The sequence below is a fragment of the Eschrichtius robustus genome, chromosome 3, assembly GCF_028021215.1.
Source record: "Eschrichtius robustus isolate mEscRob2 chromosome 3, mEscRob2.pri, whole genome shotgun sequence".
NCBI classification, from domain to species: Eukaryota; Metazoa; Chordata; class Mammalia; order Artiodactyla; family Eschrichtiidae; genus Eschrichtius; species Eschrichtius robustus.
In genome coordinates, this window is record NC_090826.1 from 39,270,035 (window position 1) to 39,287,934 (window position 17,900).

Here is a 17,900-nt window from a genome sequence, read left to right on the forward strand (position 1 = left end):
GATCACATAACTAACAAGTAGCAAAGCTTAAGTTCAAACATCAAAAGCTTCCCCTCCTCCTTTTAAAATTGAGATGTAATTCACATACCATAAAACTTATCCCTGTAAAGTATACAATTCCATGGTTTTTAGGATATTCACAAAGTCTGCATTCATCACCACCATCTAACTCTACAATATTTTCATCAACCCCTGAAAAATCTCTGTACCCACTAGCTGTCACTCTCCATGGCCCCAGAACCTAGCCTTTGGCAGCAACTAATCTACTTTCTGTCTCTGTAGATTTGCCTATTCTGGACATTTGATATAAATGAAACCAAACAATATGCGGCCTTATATCTTGCTTCTTTCACTTAGCATAACGTTTTCAAAGTTCATCTGTGCTACAGTACCTATCAGTACTTCATTCCTTTTGATGACTAAAATATTCCATTGTATAGATAATGTCACATTGTGTTTATCTAGTCATCAGTTGATGGACTTTGGATTATTTCATCTTTGGCTATTAAAAATAATGTTGCTGGGCTTCCCTGGTGGCACAGTGGTTGAGAATCTGCCTGCTACTGCACGGGACACGGGTTCGAGCCCTGCTCTGGGAAGATCCCACATGCCGTGGAGCAACTGGGCCCGTGAGCCACAACTACTGAGCCTGCGCGTCTGGAGCCTGTGCTCCGCAACAAGAGAGGCCGCGATAGTGAGCGGCCCGCGCACCGCAATGAAGAGTGGCCCCCGCTCCCCACAACTAGAGAAAGCCCTCACACAGAAACGAAGACCCAACACAGCTAAAAATAAATAAATAAATAAATAAATTTATTAAAAAAAAAATAAATAAATAATGTTGCTATGAACATGTGTATACAAGTTTTTGTGTGAACATATTTTTTCATTTCTCCTGGATATACACCTAGGAGTGGAAAAGCCTCCCTTTTTAAACACTGTAATTTTCTATTTCCCTATAAGTTATACTGTTGTGTTCAACTCATTAACTTTAGCAGATTAACTTTATTAATATAGGAAAATAAGTATTACCAATAATTGTTGAGATCAGTAGAAATACGACCTGCATTAATAATACAAAGTGGCATATGTACTTACAGTGGTTTGGAGCATGGGCTTTAGTGTCATGAGGACGTAAGTTTAAATCCTACTCTGCTACCTTCTGGAAAAGCTATTTAGCTACTATGAGCTTCAACATTACCTAAAACTAAGGTAGTTGTGAGGACTAAGAGATAAACAAAATAATTGTAATTTGTTGAGCGTTTACTATAGCCTCATCCTACAGTAAGCACTTTATCTAGACAGACAGGTGTGTGTGTGAATATATATACATACACATATAAATTCATTTAACCATCAAATCTACATATAATACCAATCACTGCTCCCAATTTACAGTTGAGAAAAGTGAGGTTTAGAGAGACTGCCTAGGAAGTACTCGATAAGAGATTTATTATAAAGCTATACAGATTAAACTGAATGGTAGTAGTGCTGGAATAGACAGGCAGATCAATGGGGAACACAGTACAGAAACAGATACAAACACATGATACTTTCATTATATAATAAAAAATGCATTTCTAAATCATTAACAAAAAGATATATTATTCAGTAAATATATGGAGTCAGTCATCTAAGGATTAAAAATAAAAAAATCTTTTATCTCATATACCAAAATAAAGCAACAAATATAATCCTGGGGGCGTGGTGGTAATGAAGACTAAATTTTTTATGATCTTAAAGGGAAGAGGCTCTTCTAAACATAATACAAAACCCAAAATGAAAATGACTGATAAATCTAATTATGTCTAAGCTGGAATATTCTGTACAAATGATTAAAACACAAAACACTTAAGACAAACTGTAAGAAATACCACATACAGATGATAAAGAACCAATTTCCTTAATATACAATAAGCTCTTATAAATTGATTAGAAAAGGACTTAATAGAAAAATGGGCAAATAACACAGAGACTTTATAGAAAGAAAATACAAATGGCCAATAAACAATAAAATGATCACTCACTTATAATAATACAATGCAAATCAAAACAGTTTCTATTAACAAAGACTGATAATAATTTAAGAGTAGATATGTCCAGTATTGGAGACGTGGGAAAACTTTTGAAGTATTAAATTGGTATAGCCTTTCTGGTGGCCTTTTTCACTCATTCAAGTTACAAAATATGTATTAAACAACTGTTTTAAGTGAAGTACTATTCAAGGTGCTAAAGAATACAGTGATGAATCTTGTAAGCTCCCTGCCTAGAGCTCCCTAGAGACAAAAAACTAAAACATGTAATTAAGGCCTGACTGAACGAAGAGAAAGAGCTAGCCATTAGTAGAATTAGAAGAATGTCTCAGGCAAAGGAGACTAGAAGCTTAAGCACATGAAGTGGAAAGATGCTTGTGTTTTTGAAGAACAAAAAGCATACCACTGCAGCTGAAGTGTAGTCAACATGAAAGACAGTGGCAAGAGACGAGCGAGGAGAGGGAGACAGAAGCTGAACCCAAAGGGTTTTGAGGGTCAAGGTAAGAAATTTTGATTTTATTTTAATTGCAGTGGAAAACCATTGTGTTTTAAGCAGGATCCCTATGATCTGACTTGGGCTTTAAAATGATGGCTCTCATGTTTCCAACTGCAGGAAAACATGAGGGAACAGTACTGGAAGCAGCATGTACGGAGAAGAGAAAATGATGGTTTGAATTAGGGTGGTAGCAGGAAAGATGGTAAAGAATAGTTCAGTTCACGATACAGCTAGAAAAGTAAAAGCCTGGGTTTTTATGCATAGGATTTTGGCCTGAGCAGCAGGATGAGAAGTGATGTCATTAACTGAGATAATAACAATAATGAAAATAATAGTAATAGTTAACATTTACTGAGCACTATATGCCAGGCACTATTCTTGGACCCTACCTAGTAACTCATTCAGTCCTTAGAACTCCATACACTTATGTATATTCCTCTTTTGTGGATGAGAAAACTTAAGTCAGACACATAAAGTAACTTGCCCAAGATTGTATAACTTATGTCACACCAAAATTGGATGAGAACCCAAGGAGCCCACTCTCTTAACCACTACACCAAAATAAGACTTTGAATATTAGAAGAGGAGAAAGTTTGGGTATCTTCGAACATTTAAATGTGTGTTCTCTTTGACTTCAAAATTTTACTTCTAGAGATCTATGCCACAGTGGTACATGCATATATACAGGAAGATACAAGTATAAGGGTGTTCACTGCTGCACTGTTTGCAAAAGCAGAAACTTCAAACTGCTGAAATAATTGATAAGAGACCAATTAGACGATTTCTTGTACATAACAAGGGAATCCTATGCAGAATAAGATAGTTCTATAGAAACGTATATAGAAAATGTTATGATACTCTTAAAAAATTTCAATAGGGACTTTCCTGGCAGTCCAGTGGTTAAGACTTCGCCTTCCGGCCTGAGGTTCGGGATCGCCCAGCGACCGCCGGCGCGAGGAGACCAAGCTCCGCACAGTCGCGATGAGGCCCCGGAAAGCCTGGCTGCTCGTTCTGCTCTTAGCCCTGGCGCCGCTGCTGGCAGCGGCGAGCGCCGAGGGCCCGGATGAAGTATTGACCTAATGGTAAGATTTACCCAACTTTTGGGCTTCCCTGGTGGCGCAGTGGTTGGGAGTCTGCCTGCCAATGCAGGGGACACGGGTTCGAGCCCTGGTCTGGGAGGATCCCACATGCCGCAGAGCAGCTAGGTCCGTGAGCCACAGTTACTGAGCCTGCGCGTCTGGAGCCTGTGCTCTGCAACAAGAGAGGCCGCGATAGTGAGAGGCCCGCGCACCGCGATGAAGAGTGGCCCCCGCTTGCCACAACTAGAGAAAGCCCTCGCACAGAAACGAAGACCCAACACAGCCATAAATAAATAAATAAATAAATAAATACTTAAAAAAAAAAAAAAAAAAAAAAAAGACTTCGCCTTCCAATGCAGGGGGTGCAGGTTCGATCCCTGGTCGGGGAGCTAAGATCCCACATGCCTGGTTCAATCCCTGGTCGGGGAGCTAAGATCCCACATGCCTCGTGGCCAAAAAACCAAAACATAAAACAGAAGCAATACTGTAACAAATTCAATAAAGACTTTAAAAATTGTCCACATCAAAAACAGCTTAAAAAAAAAAGTAAAAAAAAAAATTTAAATAATATGTTACCTTAAAAAAGTTTTTAAAAATACATTAGCAAAATACTATGTGAATTTATCATAGAAGCATTTTCTACATCATCTTTTGTGTTCTCCAAGTATAATGACTCATAATCTACACCAGAGCCAGTAGTCTGTAATTTACATTTTAAGTATATAAATCCCAAGTACTAAGATTTCTAAAAGCTTAGAAGACCTTTTTAGCCGCTATATCTTTTTTTAAAAAACAAGACCAAAGGGCTTCCCTGGTGGCGCAGTGGTTAAGAATCCGCCTGCCAATGCAGGGGACACGGGTTCGAGCCCTGGTCCGGGAAGATCCCACATGCCACAAAGCAACTAAGCCCGTGTGCCACAACTACTGAGCCTGTGCTCTAGAGCCTGTGAGCCACAACTACTGAGCCCACGTGCCACAACTATTGAAGCCCATGCGCCTAGAGCACGTGCTCCGCAACGAGAGAAGCCACCACAATGAGAAGCCCACGCACCACAACGAGGAGTGGCCCCTGCTCGCCTCAACTAGAGAGAGCCAGCGCACAGCAACGAAGACCCAACACAGCCAAAAATAAATAAAAAAAAAAAAATAAAAAAAAACAAGACCAGAAAGAAAGAAAGAAAAATTTCTTTTCAATGTGAAATATTTAGCCACATTAAAAATTCTGCCCAATGTTTATAATCATTTGTTAAAATCCAAGTTACATTTTACAATTTCAGAGGATATACCTGGGTTTAAACAAACAGCAAAGCTGAATTTTTCTTGGGTGTCTTATCTAAAGCATTTTAAAGCAGAATTTGAAAAATGTCACTGTCTTGTTTTTGCAAAATGTGAACACTATGACCCCAATTTTATAAAAGATTTTTTTTAAAAAAATCACACATGTATATATGTCCATTTTACATATATTTGTATAGTTATAGGGTCATGGAAAAAACTATGAGAGAATCTATTTCAGGTTGTTTCCATTGGTACTAGGGGGAAAGGAAGGAGTGGGGGGTTTGTGGTAGGTATGTGGAAGAAGGGTGTCAGTTAGCAAAGAAAGAAAAAGATACAATACAATAAAGACTAAACTGTGCAAGGATATAATTAAAAGACTAAGAACTCTGTCATAAAGGCCTGAAGAAAGGAAGCATTTCAGAATAAAATGAGTAGAACAAGTCTAGTATAGATACAGAGGAGGCACTACATGTATTCTGTAAAGGTACACTGGCTAAAGATTAGTTTACACACTATAGGGTTGACAAACTAGAGAGTATCAGAACCTATTGTGCAGGCTTTATATTTAGTTGTATATAAAGTTTAGTAAATTATACAGACTTCTCATTAGAGGCAAAAAGTGAAAGAAAAATACAATTATGTTGTAGGTTAGGATATGCACAAGACAGAGAAGAGAGGACTTGCTTTCTAGGCCTAGTTCTACTCCTAACTAGCAATGTGTCATTGGGTAAATAATTTTTTCTCTCTAATCCTCATTTTACTTACCTGTAAAACAACAGGGACTAGAATTCAGTTTCAAGGTCTCTTCTAGTTCTGACATTCTACAATTCTACTCCATAAACCATAATTACTGAAGAGTTGCCAGTTACTTTTTAAAAACCCTATTAATACCAAGAATTTAACAGAAGAAAGCTAGCAAACCTGTGCCTGAAGTAGTCGCAGCTGTCTGTCTTGCTCTGTGACGAACCTATACGCATCCGGAGATAGTCCCATCATTCCATTATCTGACCCAGTCTTGGGTGTGTGCACGCATACTGCACAAGGCCATGGGTTACATGAGTCCATGTGTGGAGGTAGTCTTGCCACAGGCGATGGTTCTACATTGCTGTGGGAAGAACAACCCCCCATGTTTCCCTGAGGTCTCAAGGCTACAGGACTACTTGAGGAACAGAATGCATTATGATACTGAGCTGGACATCCACTTGGATGAAATAATGAATGTTTCTGAAGGGCTTCAGACTGGAGGTCTTGAATGGATCCTACTGTATTCATTCCTTGCAAAGAATTTATTGGACTATATTGAATACGGCCATGATGCTGAAAACAACTGCAAACATTTGTGGAATAGTAAGATGGTGGGGGGGGAGTAGGTATCTGAAATTCCATCGGTCTTCCTGAATTATGGGGTGAAAAAACAAAATTGTGTGGGTGGGACTGTGGGGCAAGGGAAGACTGCCTGGAATTAAATGTGGAGGATCTTACAGGATACTCTTCTTTGTGTACGTTTCCAGCAGAAACTGTTTGAAGCTTTTCAGATGCCTCAGGAGATGGCCCATTAAAAGAAGACGGTTTAACACTGTTCCTGATATGGGGGTTCCCTTTCTTACAGGTAGATGGCCGTCTTACTTTGCAGTGTCTCAAAAGAGCAGTGTCCTGGTTTACTTGATTTGGTAGCCCTCTCAAGGAAGGCTCTCCAGCTTCAGCTTCTGGGCTGTGTTTCTCATCATAAAGCTGGGGTTGCAATGGCTCAAAGTGTTCAGAATAACCATTCAACAAAGGAGGATTTTCATTATTCACCATTTCCAATGGGTTAGGCACAGGGTTTGATTCTATGAAGTTGCCATCCAATACAAGTGAAAGTTCAGGAACTGATGGCTGGATCTTAGAAACCTGTAAGTGGGAAAGAAATGAAAGAGGAAAAAGTACTTTTTAAGATAATGATATATGCCTCATTTTCCTTTGATTAGTATTTTCCAAATTACATCCAATTATTTATTAAAAAGTGTTTATTCTTTATTTAGACAGTTAACAAATATTTTCTGGGCATCTATGTGCTAGTACTAGAAATGCAATTGTGAACAAAATAAATAAGGTCCTTGCCCTCACAAACTTATTTAACAATGAAACTCCTTTCATTGGAACACTGATTAATGTTGCTTAGATCACAGAACACAATATGGGAAACTATGTTATAACAGACTTTTTTTACCCTCCCTGCAAAAAAAATTATCAGACCTGATGCTTCAACACATCTAGTAAAGAATAATGTTTCTGCATTTTAAATAAGGGTCTTCCAATAAGTATTCAGAATATTCTACTAAGTGAAATTATTCACTGCTATTCTTTTTACTGATACCAACTAAAAGAGTTGGAAGAGAGCCAAAAAGAATAAACAAAATACTCACTGTGGTGAATTTGGTTATAATTTAATATTAATTTAAAAAAGGCTTTCTCATTCCTTTTTCTTCTAATAAGTAATTAAGACACAACAATAACCCACTAAAATAACCCACTAGTTGGCCTCAATAAAAAATTATGACAGGTTATTAGCAATCTCTAAAAGGAAGTAGAATGTTTTCTTGGAATATGGTAATAAGAAACAATGTTGAGCTCTGGTTAATGTACAGAATGTTGAGTCTAAATGGGTTAAAAGCACCAGATTCTGAAACTAAACCTCCTAAATCACGAGGTTTACCAAATCCCAAACTTCCTGAATTCCAGCTTTACTACTTAATAGTTATGTAATCCTAGGCAGGTAACTTAACCAATCTGTTCCTCAGTTTTCTCTGGGAATAATAATTATATATACTTATTACAATATATGTATATATTCATATATATTATTACATATAATAATTATATGTACCTGTGAGGAATATATACATATCTTTATATATAGTCAAAGCCATATACATATAGATAGCTACATATATCTTAGAATGAACTTAAGGAAGTTTTAGGTAATATTATTGAGTGCTTTAACATGAAGAGATTTTTAGGTTTCTAATCACAAAGGTGAGTTCTAAGATCAGTGATACCTTCTGACTCACTGGATGAGGACTAGGGATTGGTCTTGGAGAAACATCTTCATCTTCAACACCAGAGTCATGATCACTTATTGGCATTTTCCCTGGAGGTAACTTTTGAGAAGACCTAAAGAACAGAGGGGAGAAAATGTAAGTCTTCAGTAATTTAGTTTTCATTTGTTCTTTCTTTCTGAAGCTGAATAAAGTCCTTTAATAAGCCACAATAGTATCTGGATCATTTAATTTCGTCTCTGACAACCACAAATTATTTTATTTTTTTCAGGCCAGTGCCAGATGATCAGGAAAGCTGAGCCAGTCAGTTTGATGCTTAATAATCTACCCTCTTCTGATCATGGCAAGTTTAACCCAGTTTTTCTTTTTTTTTTTTTAATTTATTTTTAATTGAAGCATAGATGAATTACAATGTTGTGTTAATTACTGCTGCACATCAAAGTGACTCAGTTATCCATACACACACACACACACACACACACACACACGCACACGTGCGCACACATACATTCTTTTCCATATTCTTTTCCATTATAGTTTATCACAGGATACTGAACGTATTTCCCTGTGCTATATACAGTAGGGTCTTGTTGTTTATCCATTCTATATATACCAGTTTGCACTGATAATCCCAAACTCCCAACCCAACCTTCTCCCAGCCCCCTCCCCCTTGGCAACAAGAAGTCTGTTCTCTCTGTCCCTGATTCTGTTTCTGTTTCACAGATAGGTTCATTTGTGTCGTATTTTAGATTCCACATATAAGTGGCATCATATGGTATTTGTCTTTCTCTTTCTGATTTACTTCACTTAGTATGATAATCTCTAGTTGCATCCATAACCCAGTTATTCTTAATGTCATAATAAAGCAATAGTTACTGAGCATTTTCTGATTCACCACTTAGGGGAGTATAGAAATTAATAAGATACAGAGCTTGCCATCAAAAATTTACCATCTGATAAGAGAGATGTATTCTCACTGTATTAAACATACTGCATTAAACACTCATTATGTTGGAAAGAAAAATCAAGTAAGGAATTACATTTTCCTATGTACTTATATCTGTGATGGTAAAATACTCTGAGACGTTAATTGAAATACCTCCTTCCATTTAGTCAGTTGAAGTTATTGTGTCACAGGTGCCATGTCCCAATAGAACACAGAAAAATTTTGAGTGCTGGTACTGAGTTTCAAAAGCTGAAATTAGAGTTTAAGACTAAAATTTGAAAGACTATATGCATCCAGTTTTTTTCCATCCTAAACTAAATAAAATCTCAATAAGATGAGGTAGGGAAGACAAAAGAAAAGCCAGAAGGAAGCTAAAAGAGCTTAGACATTAACGGAATTCCTAAGAAAGGGTCCTGTCTCCTTAGCAGGAGAACAACAGAAACCCCCAGGTAGATATGGAAGATTTGACAGCAGAATAGACCTTAGTCCCAAACCCTAATAGTCTGTAGAGGCAAACACAGAGTTCTTTCTGTGCCAAGGTGCTGCAATGAAACAATCTCACAAAGCTCTCCACCCACACTCAAGAAGGACATGGAGAATACAGAATGATATTCCATATGCCTCAGTGCAGCATGGACATGACTCAGAGAGCCAGTGACCTGAATAGGGTAAGGAGGTCGCAGCAGGATCCTGCACAAACCAACTGCCAAAAACCAGATGCAAATGAAAACACCTCAGGGACTTCCCTGGTGGCGCAGTGGTAAGACTCCACACTCCCAATGCAGGGGGCCTGGGTTCGATCCCTGGTCAGGGAACTAGATCCCACATGTATGCCTCAACTAAGGAGCCAGCGAGCAGCAACTAAAGAGCCCGCAAGCCAGAACTAAGGAGTCTGCCTGCTGCAACTAAGACCTGGTGCAACTAAAGAAAGAAAGAAAGAAAAAAAGAAAGAAAGAAAGAAAACACCTCAGCAGATGGCTGAGCGGTGTGGATGGATGATAATCATGTCACCCCACATCACCAGTAGTGGCAGAGCATTAGTCCCCTCTAAATTACATATAACCTCAGAAGAAACAGGATAAACAGACCTTGAATTAACTGAAATTTGGCTTCTATAACTGAGCAAAATGAATAGGGGCTCAAAATAGAAATTAACTTCAATTACTTTTTTTTTTTGGCTGTGGCACCGTGCAGCTTGTGGGATCTTAGTTCCCCAACCAGGGATCAAACCCAGGCCCCGGCCGTGAAAGCACGTTGTCCTAACCACTGGACCGCCAGGGAATTCCCTCAATTACTTTTAAAAAGAAAAAAAGTAAGGGACTTCTCTGGCGGTCGAGTGGTTAAGACTCTGCACTTCCAATGCAGGGGAATCGGGCTCGATCCCTGGTTGGGGAACTAAGATCCCACATGGTGCACCAAAAAAAAGAGAAAAGAATAAAAACAAAAAGAGTTACATTTTTGGTACACCTGAGTTTGTGGCAAGGAATTAATATTTGCTACATACCTACTTATGATAAACATATACAAATATACACATAGATACACACATATAAAATTTCCCAACGCTGAGCAATAAAATCCATTTCTGAGGGACTTCCCTGGCCGTCCAGTGGTTAAGACTCTGTGCTTCCACTACAGGGGGTGCAGGTTCAATCCCTGGTCAGGGAACTAAGATCCCACATGCTGCGTGCCACAGCCAAAAAAACACAAAAAACAAAAAATATCCATTTCTGAGCTTTTTTAGCACCCAAGACAAAAAGAAAAAAATGTTGTATAATTTTAATACCAGTTATCTAGGTGAGATAAACATTTTACTAAAATTAAAATCTAAAAATGACTGATCCTTATCAAAACTTTGGTCAGAGTTGAAAAGAGACACGGCCAGACTTCCCTGGTGGCGCAGTGGTTAAGAATCCGCCTGCCAATGCAGGGGACATGGGTTCGAGCCCTGGTCCCAGAAGATCCCACATGCCGCGGAGCAACTAAGCCCGTGCGCCACAACTACTAAGCCTGCACACTAGAGTCCAAGAGCCACAGCTAATGAGTCCACGTGCTACAACTACTGAAGCCCGTGGGCCTAGAGCCCGTGTTCGGCCACAACAGAAGCCATCGCAATGAAGAGTACCCCTCGCTCGCTGCAACTAGAGAAAGCCCATGTGCAGCAACAAAGACCCAATGCAGCCAAACATAAATAAGTAAATAAATAAATTTATTAAAAAAAAGAAAATAGACACGGTTTTTCAACAATGTTAAAGAAACTGCAAGTGTCCCCTTAATTGGGCTTTTTCTTCCATAAACATTCAATAAAATCTTGAATAAAACCTTAAACCTTAAGACAATGAAGGTGGTCCTGCAAGTCTATAAGAATATAGTTTTCTGCTGATCTAACCTGTTTCAAGGATAACTTAAAATGCCGAAAGATAGAGTATACCTCAGACATCTTTCTAATCCCCAGAACCTGTGAATATGTTAGTGTAAAAGAAAAAAGGGAGTTTGCAGATGTGATTAAGTATCTTGAGATGTGGAGGCTCAATGTAATCACAATCGTCCTTATAAGATGGAGGCAAGATGGTCAGGCAGAGAAGGAGATATGAGGAGGATAGAAGAAGTCAGAGAGAGATTTGAAGATGCTATGCTGCTAGCTTTGAAGATGGAGTAAGACAAGGAATGCAGGTGGCCTCTAGAAGCTGGAAAAGGGAATACCGATTCACCACTAAAGCTTCCAAAAGGAACGCAGCCCTACCATCACTTTGATTTTAGCCCCAAAGATCCATTTTGGACTCCTGACCCCCAGAACAAGAAGATAATAACTTTGTATTGTTTGAAGTCACTTAAGTTTGTGGTACTTTGTTAGAATAGCAATAGGAAACCAATACGGATATAGTCATAATTCCCATTTTACAGATGGGATAGTGATGTTTACAACCAAGACTTGAACACATATATGTCTTATACCATAACCTGAACTCACAACTATTATGTTATGTAGCCTCTATAAATAGTTGGCATAGCTGGCATTTATTTTAAAACTGTATCATAGTTAACTTCCACCTACAGAATCAAGTGTTAAGGACAGATGAATGAATGCTATTAAAAAAAGGTCAAGCTAGGGACTTCGCTGGTGGTCCAGTGGTTAAGACTCAGTGCTCCCAATGCAGGGGGCATGGGTCTAATCGCTGTTTGGGGAATTAAGATCTCGCGTGCCAGGCAGCGCGGCCAAAAAAAAGTCAAGCTATTTTCTCAATAATTGCAATAATCTATAATGAACCTTATACCTGCTTGTTTCTCATGCAAGATACTAAACAGATAGTATTAAAGAGGCCCAAAGATAGGTTAAGGTTATAATCAAAAAGTTGAGAAAAGGACAAATCAGTTGTAAGTGCAAGTTAAAAATAACAATAGTTTCTGAGCTACAGAATCAAAGAATAAACCAGCATTCCAAAGTAACTTTTAAATGAGGTTATTAAATACTTGGCAAATATTAACTTAAATTAATGGACCTCTCAAATAATACAGAGAATTCAACACTCCATTACTGAACTATAAATTCCATGAGGAAAGGGATCGTGTCTGCATCTGTTTTTAATACCACTATATCCCCAGCTCTTAGCACATTATCTGGCACATAGTAAAATAAATGAGAAAGCTGGAATAGGGATATGAAGGGTTAATTTTATGTGTCAACTTGGCTAGGCCACAGTAGCCAGATTTTTGGTCATACATTATTCTAGATGTTTCTGTGAAGGTGTTTTTAAGATGAGATTAACATTTAAATCAGTAGACTCTGAGTAAAGCATGTAATCCTCCATAATGTGGGTGGGTCTTATCCAATCAGCTGAATGCCTTAATAGAACAAAGACTGACCTCCCCAAGAGGAGGGAATTCTGCCAGCAGACCACCTTTGGACTCTAACTGCAACTTTTCTCAGGCTGCCAGCCTACCCTGCAGATTTTGGCCCTGACAAGCCTCCCCAACTGCACAAATCAATTCCTTAAAACAAATCTCTATGTATATATATCCTGTCGCTTCTGTTTCTCTGGAGAACCCTAATACAAAGGGAATATCTACTTTACCATAAAAGGTATATATGGACCCAAAAATTCACAACCATTATTTAATATTCTCCAAGTGCATTTGCTTTAAAAGTTTTCTTTTTTAGGTAGAGGTGTTATTTTTTATAGTAGTTTATCTGATAGGCCTAGGTTTAATACTACAAAGAAGGGAAGAACAGAAGGCAAACTAAACAAAAACAGGATGCTTCTTCTTAAACAAGATAATGTCTCGACAAATACTTTTGTTCCCCTATGTAATAAATCAACTCAAATGAGAACCATATTAGAGTTGTCACTTCATTAAAATTATCATCCAACCTCTGAGTATGAAGGAATGCATTTAAAGCAAGGATACCTATGGTATAAGATTTACAAAGAGTTTCCTCAGAAATAATTAGGGAGTTACTTTAATTACTCACCAAAAAACTAATCAAAGTAATAAAAAAAGTACACATGACAATAAAATATCTTTTACCTCTTAATTGAAAGATTCTTGGAAACTTTGTTAAAAAACTCTCTTTCTGCATTCTGGCCTTCAGCACTCAGTTCAAAACAGGCTGGGTTTTTGTCAGAAGGTTCAACATTCTGAAATAAAGTAGGTCATACTTTGAGATGTGACTTACATAAATACCAGAGAATTCTATTTAGATGACAAGTAGCTCTGAAACACTGGGGGGAACGCGATTTCTGACTTCTGTAACTATAATCTTTTTTAAAAAAAATCATTCTTTTAACTGAGATATAATTGACATATGACATAATACTTTCAGGTGAACAACATAATGACTCAATATTTGAATATACTGTGAAACACACACTACAATAAATCTAGTTAACCATCCATCACCATGCAGAATGATAAATTTTTTCTTATAAGAACTTTCAAGGACTTCCCTGGTGGCGCAGTAGTTGGGAATCCGTCTGCCAATGCAGGGGACACGGGTTCGACCCCTGGTCCCGGGGTTATCCCACATGCTGTGGAGCAACTGGGCCCATGCGCCACAGCTACTGAGCCTGTGCTCTGGAGCCCGCGAGCCACAGCTTCTGGGCCCGCGTGCCACAACTGCTGGAGCCCGTGCGCCTGGAGCCTGAGCTCTGCAACGGGAGAGGCCACCACAATGAGAGGCCTGCGCACCGCAACGAGGAGTGGCGCCCGCTCGCCGCAACTAGAGCCTGCGCACAGCAACGAAGACCCAACGCATCCAAAAAGTAAATAAATAAACTTTAAAAAAAAACTTTCAAAATACAATGTAGTATTATTAACTATACTCACCATGCTGTATATTACATCCCCATTACTTATTACTGGAAGTTTGTACCTTTTGACCACCTTTGGCCATTTCGGCCACCCTCAAACCCCCCCTCTCCCCCACCTCTTGCAAACCACCAATCTGTTCTCTGTGTCTGTGAGTTCAATTAAATGTTTTTTTGTTGTTGTTTAAATATTCCACATATAAGTGACATACGGTATTTGTCTTTCTCTGTTTTATTTATTTCACTTAGCACAATGCCCTCAAGGTCCATCTATGTTGTCACAAATGGCAGGATTTCCTTCCTTTTTTTACAGCTGAATATTTTACCATTATATTAATATAATATGATACAATGTAATATAATATAATATAAATTACATTTTCTTTATCCATTCACCCATCCATGGACACTTAGGTTGCTTTAATACCTTGGCTATTGTAAATAATGCTGCAATTAACATGGTGGTACAGATATCTTTTTGAATTAGTGTTTTTGTTTCCTTTGGATAAATACCCAGAAGTGGAATTGCTGAATCATATGGTTCTATTTTTATGCAACCTTTTAAAAAAACTATCCGTCTCCCTACTACATAAATGAAAGTAAAAACTTAATTACTTTTACTATGTAACTTACTCAATAACCAGGGATTCAGTTAAAATAGTAACTTTAAACTGAGCATACAATCTGAAGAATAAAATGAGTGAATGATATATGTCTCTAAAATGGAAATAAATAGACCTCATTTAAGATGATTATGTTTATAATTAAAATACAAAAACTTGATTCATGAATCAGTACAACCTATAAATGAAATTAAAGGCACAAAATAAGATCTAAGTGGAAACACACAGTTATTTAGGGATAGTAAAAAAAATTTTTTTTAAATTAATTAATTTATTTTTGGCTGCATTGGGTCTTCGTTGCTGCGCATGGGCTTTCTCTAGTTGCAGCGAGCGGGGGCTACTCTTTGTTGCAGTGCACAGGCTTCTCATTGCGATGGCTTCTCTTGTTGCGGAGCATGAGCTCTAGGCACGTGGGCTTCAGTAGTTCTGGCACGTGGGCTCAGTAGTCCTGGCACGTGGGCTCAGTGGTTGTGGCTCACGGTGTCTAGAGTGCAGGCTCTGTAGTTGTGGCGCACGGGCTTAGTTGCTCCGCAGCATGTGCGATCTTCTGGGACCAGGGCTTGAACCCATGTCCCCTGCATTGGCAGGTGGATTCTTAACCAATGAGCCACCAGGGAAGCCCGGGATAGTCAATATTTTTGTTAAAAAAAAAAAAAAAAGCAGAATTATTGTTCATTTTTGGCCTTAGAATGTTTTTACGTAACAACACTTATGGTTTCAAAGATCTACTTTTTCTGTGACCATCACCTAAATGTATTGGGTTGGCCAAAAAGTTCTTTCAGGTTTTCCCATAAGATCTTACAGAAAAACCTGAACGAATTTTTTTGCCAGTCATATTAATCTATCCTGATTCCTTGGGCTATATATTATAGACACTGACTTTTAAGTATGAGAAACCTTTCGTTATACCCATACATTTAGAAATTAACAGTCAGGACAAAGAAAACACTAAGATCACAAATTAACTCTCAATATCATAAAATGATACAACATATACATTAAATTCTTGATATAGTCTTCAAAGGTTTTAGGAAAACATGGGAAAGTTACTCTGTAGATAACGTTTGATCCTGCATTAGAATTTGGTTCTGGAGGTATGGCCTAAAATTTACAAAACAAAATTAACCATAAATGAATAAAGTTAATATTCAGTAAGATTGATTATAAATAAAGCCTAATAATTTGAGTACAACCCTGAATAGTCATTAGTGTGCTAGGTAATCAAATCACTTACTTTGAAAAGATGTAATGTTTCCTTACTAGTTAGTAGCTGGAATCGAAGGTCAGGTGACCTGCCATCACAAGGGAGGCATTCATAAAACTCAGGATCCTTATGTGTCACAGAATAGAGAACTATAATGAAATTTCCAGATTCTGAAAAAACCCTGGATAAAAAAATGCCATTTAATTAAAATTTACTGAGAATAACAAGAGTACACTCAAAGAATTCTATGTGAGTCTCTCAATCTAGTTAATAGACTAACTAAACAGTCCAATTTTTGGAAGAAAACTGAGGGGCAAATTTATGCTTACTTTTCCCTGACCAGGGATCGAACCCATGCTCCCTGCAATGGAAGTGTGGAGCCTAACCACTGGACCACAAGGGAATTTGCTATGCTTACTTTTTAATGTTACTGATTTTTAATTTTTAAAATACATTTATTATGGAATACATATTCCTTGTAAATACGTCAAACAAAAACAGGAATGTATAAAATAGAAAATGAAAACCATCCCACTCCACTCTCCAGTTTACCGTATTTACTTCCAGAATATTCCCCTAGGCATATGCAAACATTTTGTACAATTTAACAAAAACAAGGTACTATACACAATATTTGCATTTGTTCCTTTTTTTTTTTTGAGGGAAAAGAGAAATAACATTTAATTAAAAGCACACAACGTGATTACTGGTGTTTCCAAACCACATATTCAATAGGTCTGTGATATAGTTTTTTTTTTAAATTATTTTTTATTGGAGTATAGTTGCTTTACAATGTTGTGTTAGTTTCTGCTGTACAGCAGAGTGAATCAGTTATACATATACTTATATCCCCTCTTTTTTAGATTTCCTACCCATTTAGGTCACCACAGAGCACTGAGTAGAATTCCCTGTGCTCTACAGTAGGTTCTCATTAGTTATCTATTTTATACATGTCAATCCCAAACTCCCAATTCATCCCACCCTCTCCTTCCCCTGTTGATATCTGCAAGTTTGTTCTCTACAACTGTGTCTCTATTTCTGCTTTGCGAATAAGTTCATCTGTACCATTTTTCTAGATTCCACATATAAGTGATATTATACAATATTTGTTTTTCTCTTTCTGACTTACTTCACTCTGTATGACAGTTTCCAGGTCCATCCACATCTCTGCAAATGGCACTATTTCGTTCCTTTTTATGGCTGAGTAATAGTCCATTGTATATATGTACCATATCTTCTTTATTCATTCCTCTGTTGATGGACATTTAGGTTGCTTCCATGTCCTGGCTATTGTAAATACTGCTGCAATGAACACTGCGGTGCATGTATCTTTTTGAATTATGGCTTTCTTCAGGTATATGCCCAGGAGTGGGATTGCTGGGTCATATGGTAGTTCTATTTTTAGTTTTTTAAGGAACCTCCATACTGTTCTCCACAGTGGCTGTACCAATTTACATTTCCACCAATAGTGTAGGAGGGTTCCCTTTTCTCCACACCATCTCCAGCATTTATTGTTTGTAGATTTTTTGATGATGGCCATTCTGACTGGTGTGAGGTGATATCTCATGGTAGTTGTGATTTGCATTTCTCTAATAATTAGTGATGTTGAGCATCTATTCATGTGCCTCTTGGCCATCTGTATGTCTTCTTTGGAGAGATGGTCTACTTAGGTCTTCTGCCCATTTTCTGATTGTTTGGGTTTTTTTTGTTACTGAGCTGCATGAGCTGTTTGTATATTTTGGAGATTAATCCCTTGTCAGTTGCTTCATTTGCAAATATTTTCTCCCATTCTGAGGGTTGTCTTTTCAACTTGTTTACGGTTTCCTTTGCTGTGCAAAAGCTTTAAAGTTTCATTAGGTCCCATTTGTTTATTTTTGTTTTTATTTTCATCGCTCTAGGA

The 17,900-nt window shown here is 37.9% G+C and overlaps 1 protein-coding gene across 4 annotated transcripts in view; it reads right to left on the reverse strand.

Annotated features, from left to right (window-relative positions):
* STIL (STIL centriolar assembly protein) overlaps nucleotides 1-17,900 on the reverse strand; it is a 54,555-nt gene that overhangs the window by 17,886 nt on the left and 18,769 nt on the right. For all 4 annotated transcript variants that reach the window (XM_068539840.1, XM_068539839.1, XM_068539838.1 and 1 more), the window contains exons 9-12: nucleotides 16,031-16,181; nucleotides 13,395-13,504; nucleotides 7,922-8,036; nucleotides 5,805-6,773 (exon numbers count right to left, since the gene is read on the reverse strand). In XM_068539840.1, the coding sequence (XP_068395941.1) occupies nucleotides 5,805-6,773; nucleotides 7,922-8,036; nucleotides 13,395-13,504; nucleotides 16,031-16,181 (1,345 nt within the window). The remainder of the gene's footprint in view (nucleotides 1-5,804; nucleotides 6,774-7,921; nucleotides 8,037-13,394; nucleotides 13,505-16,030; nucleotides 16,182-17,900) is intronic.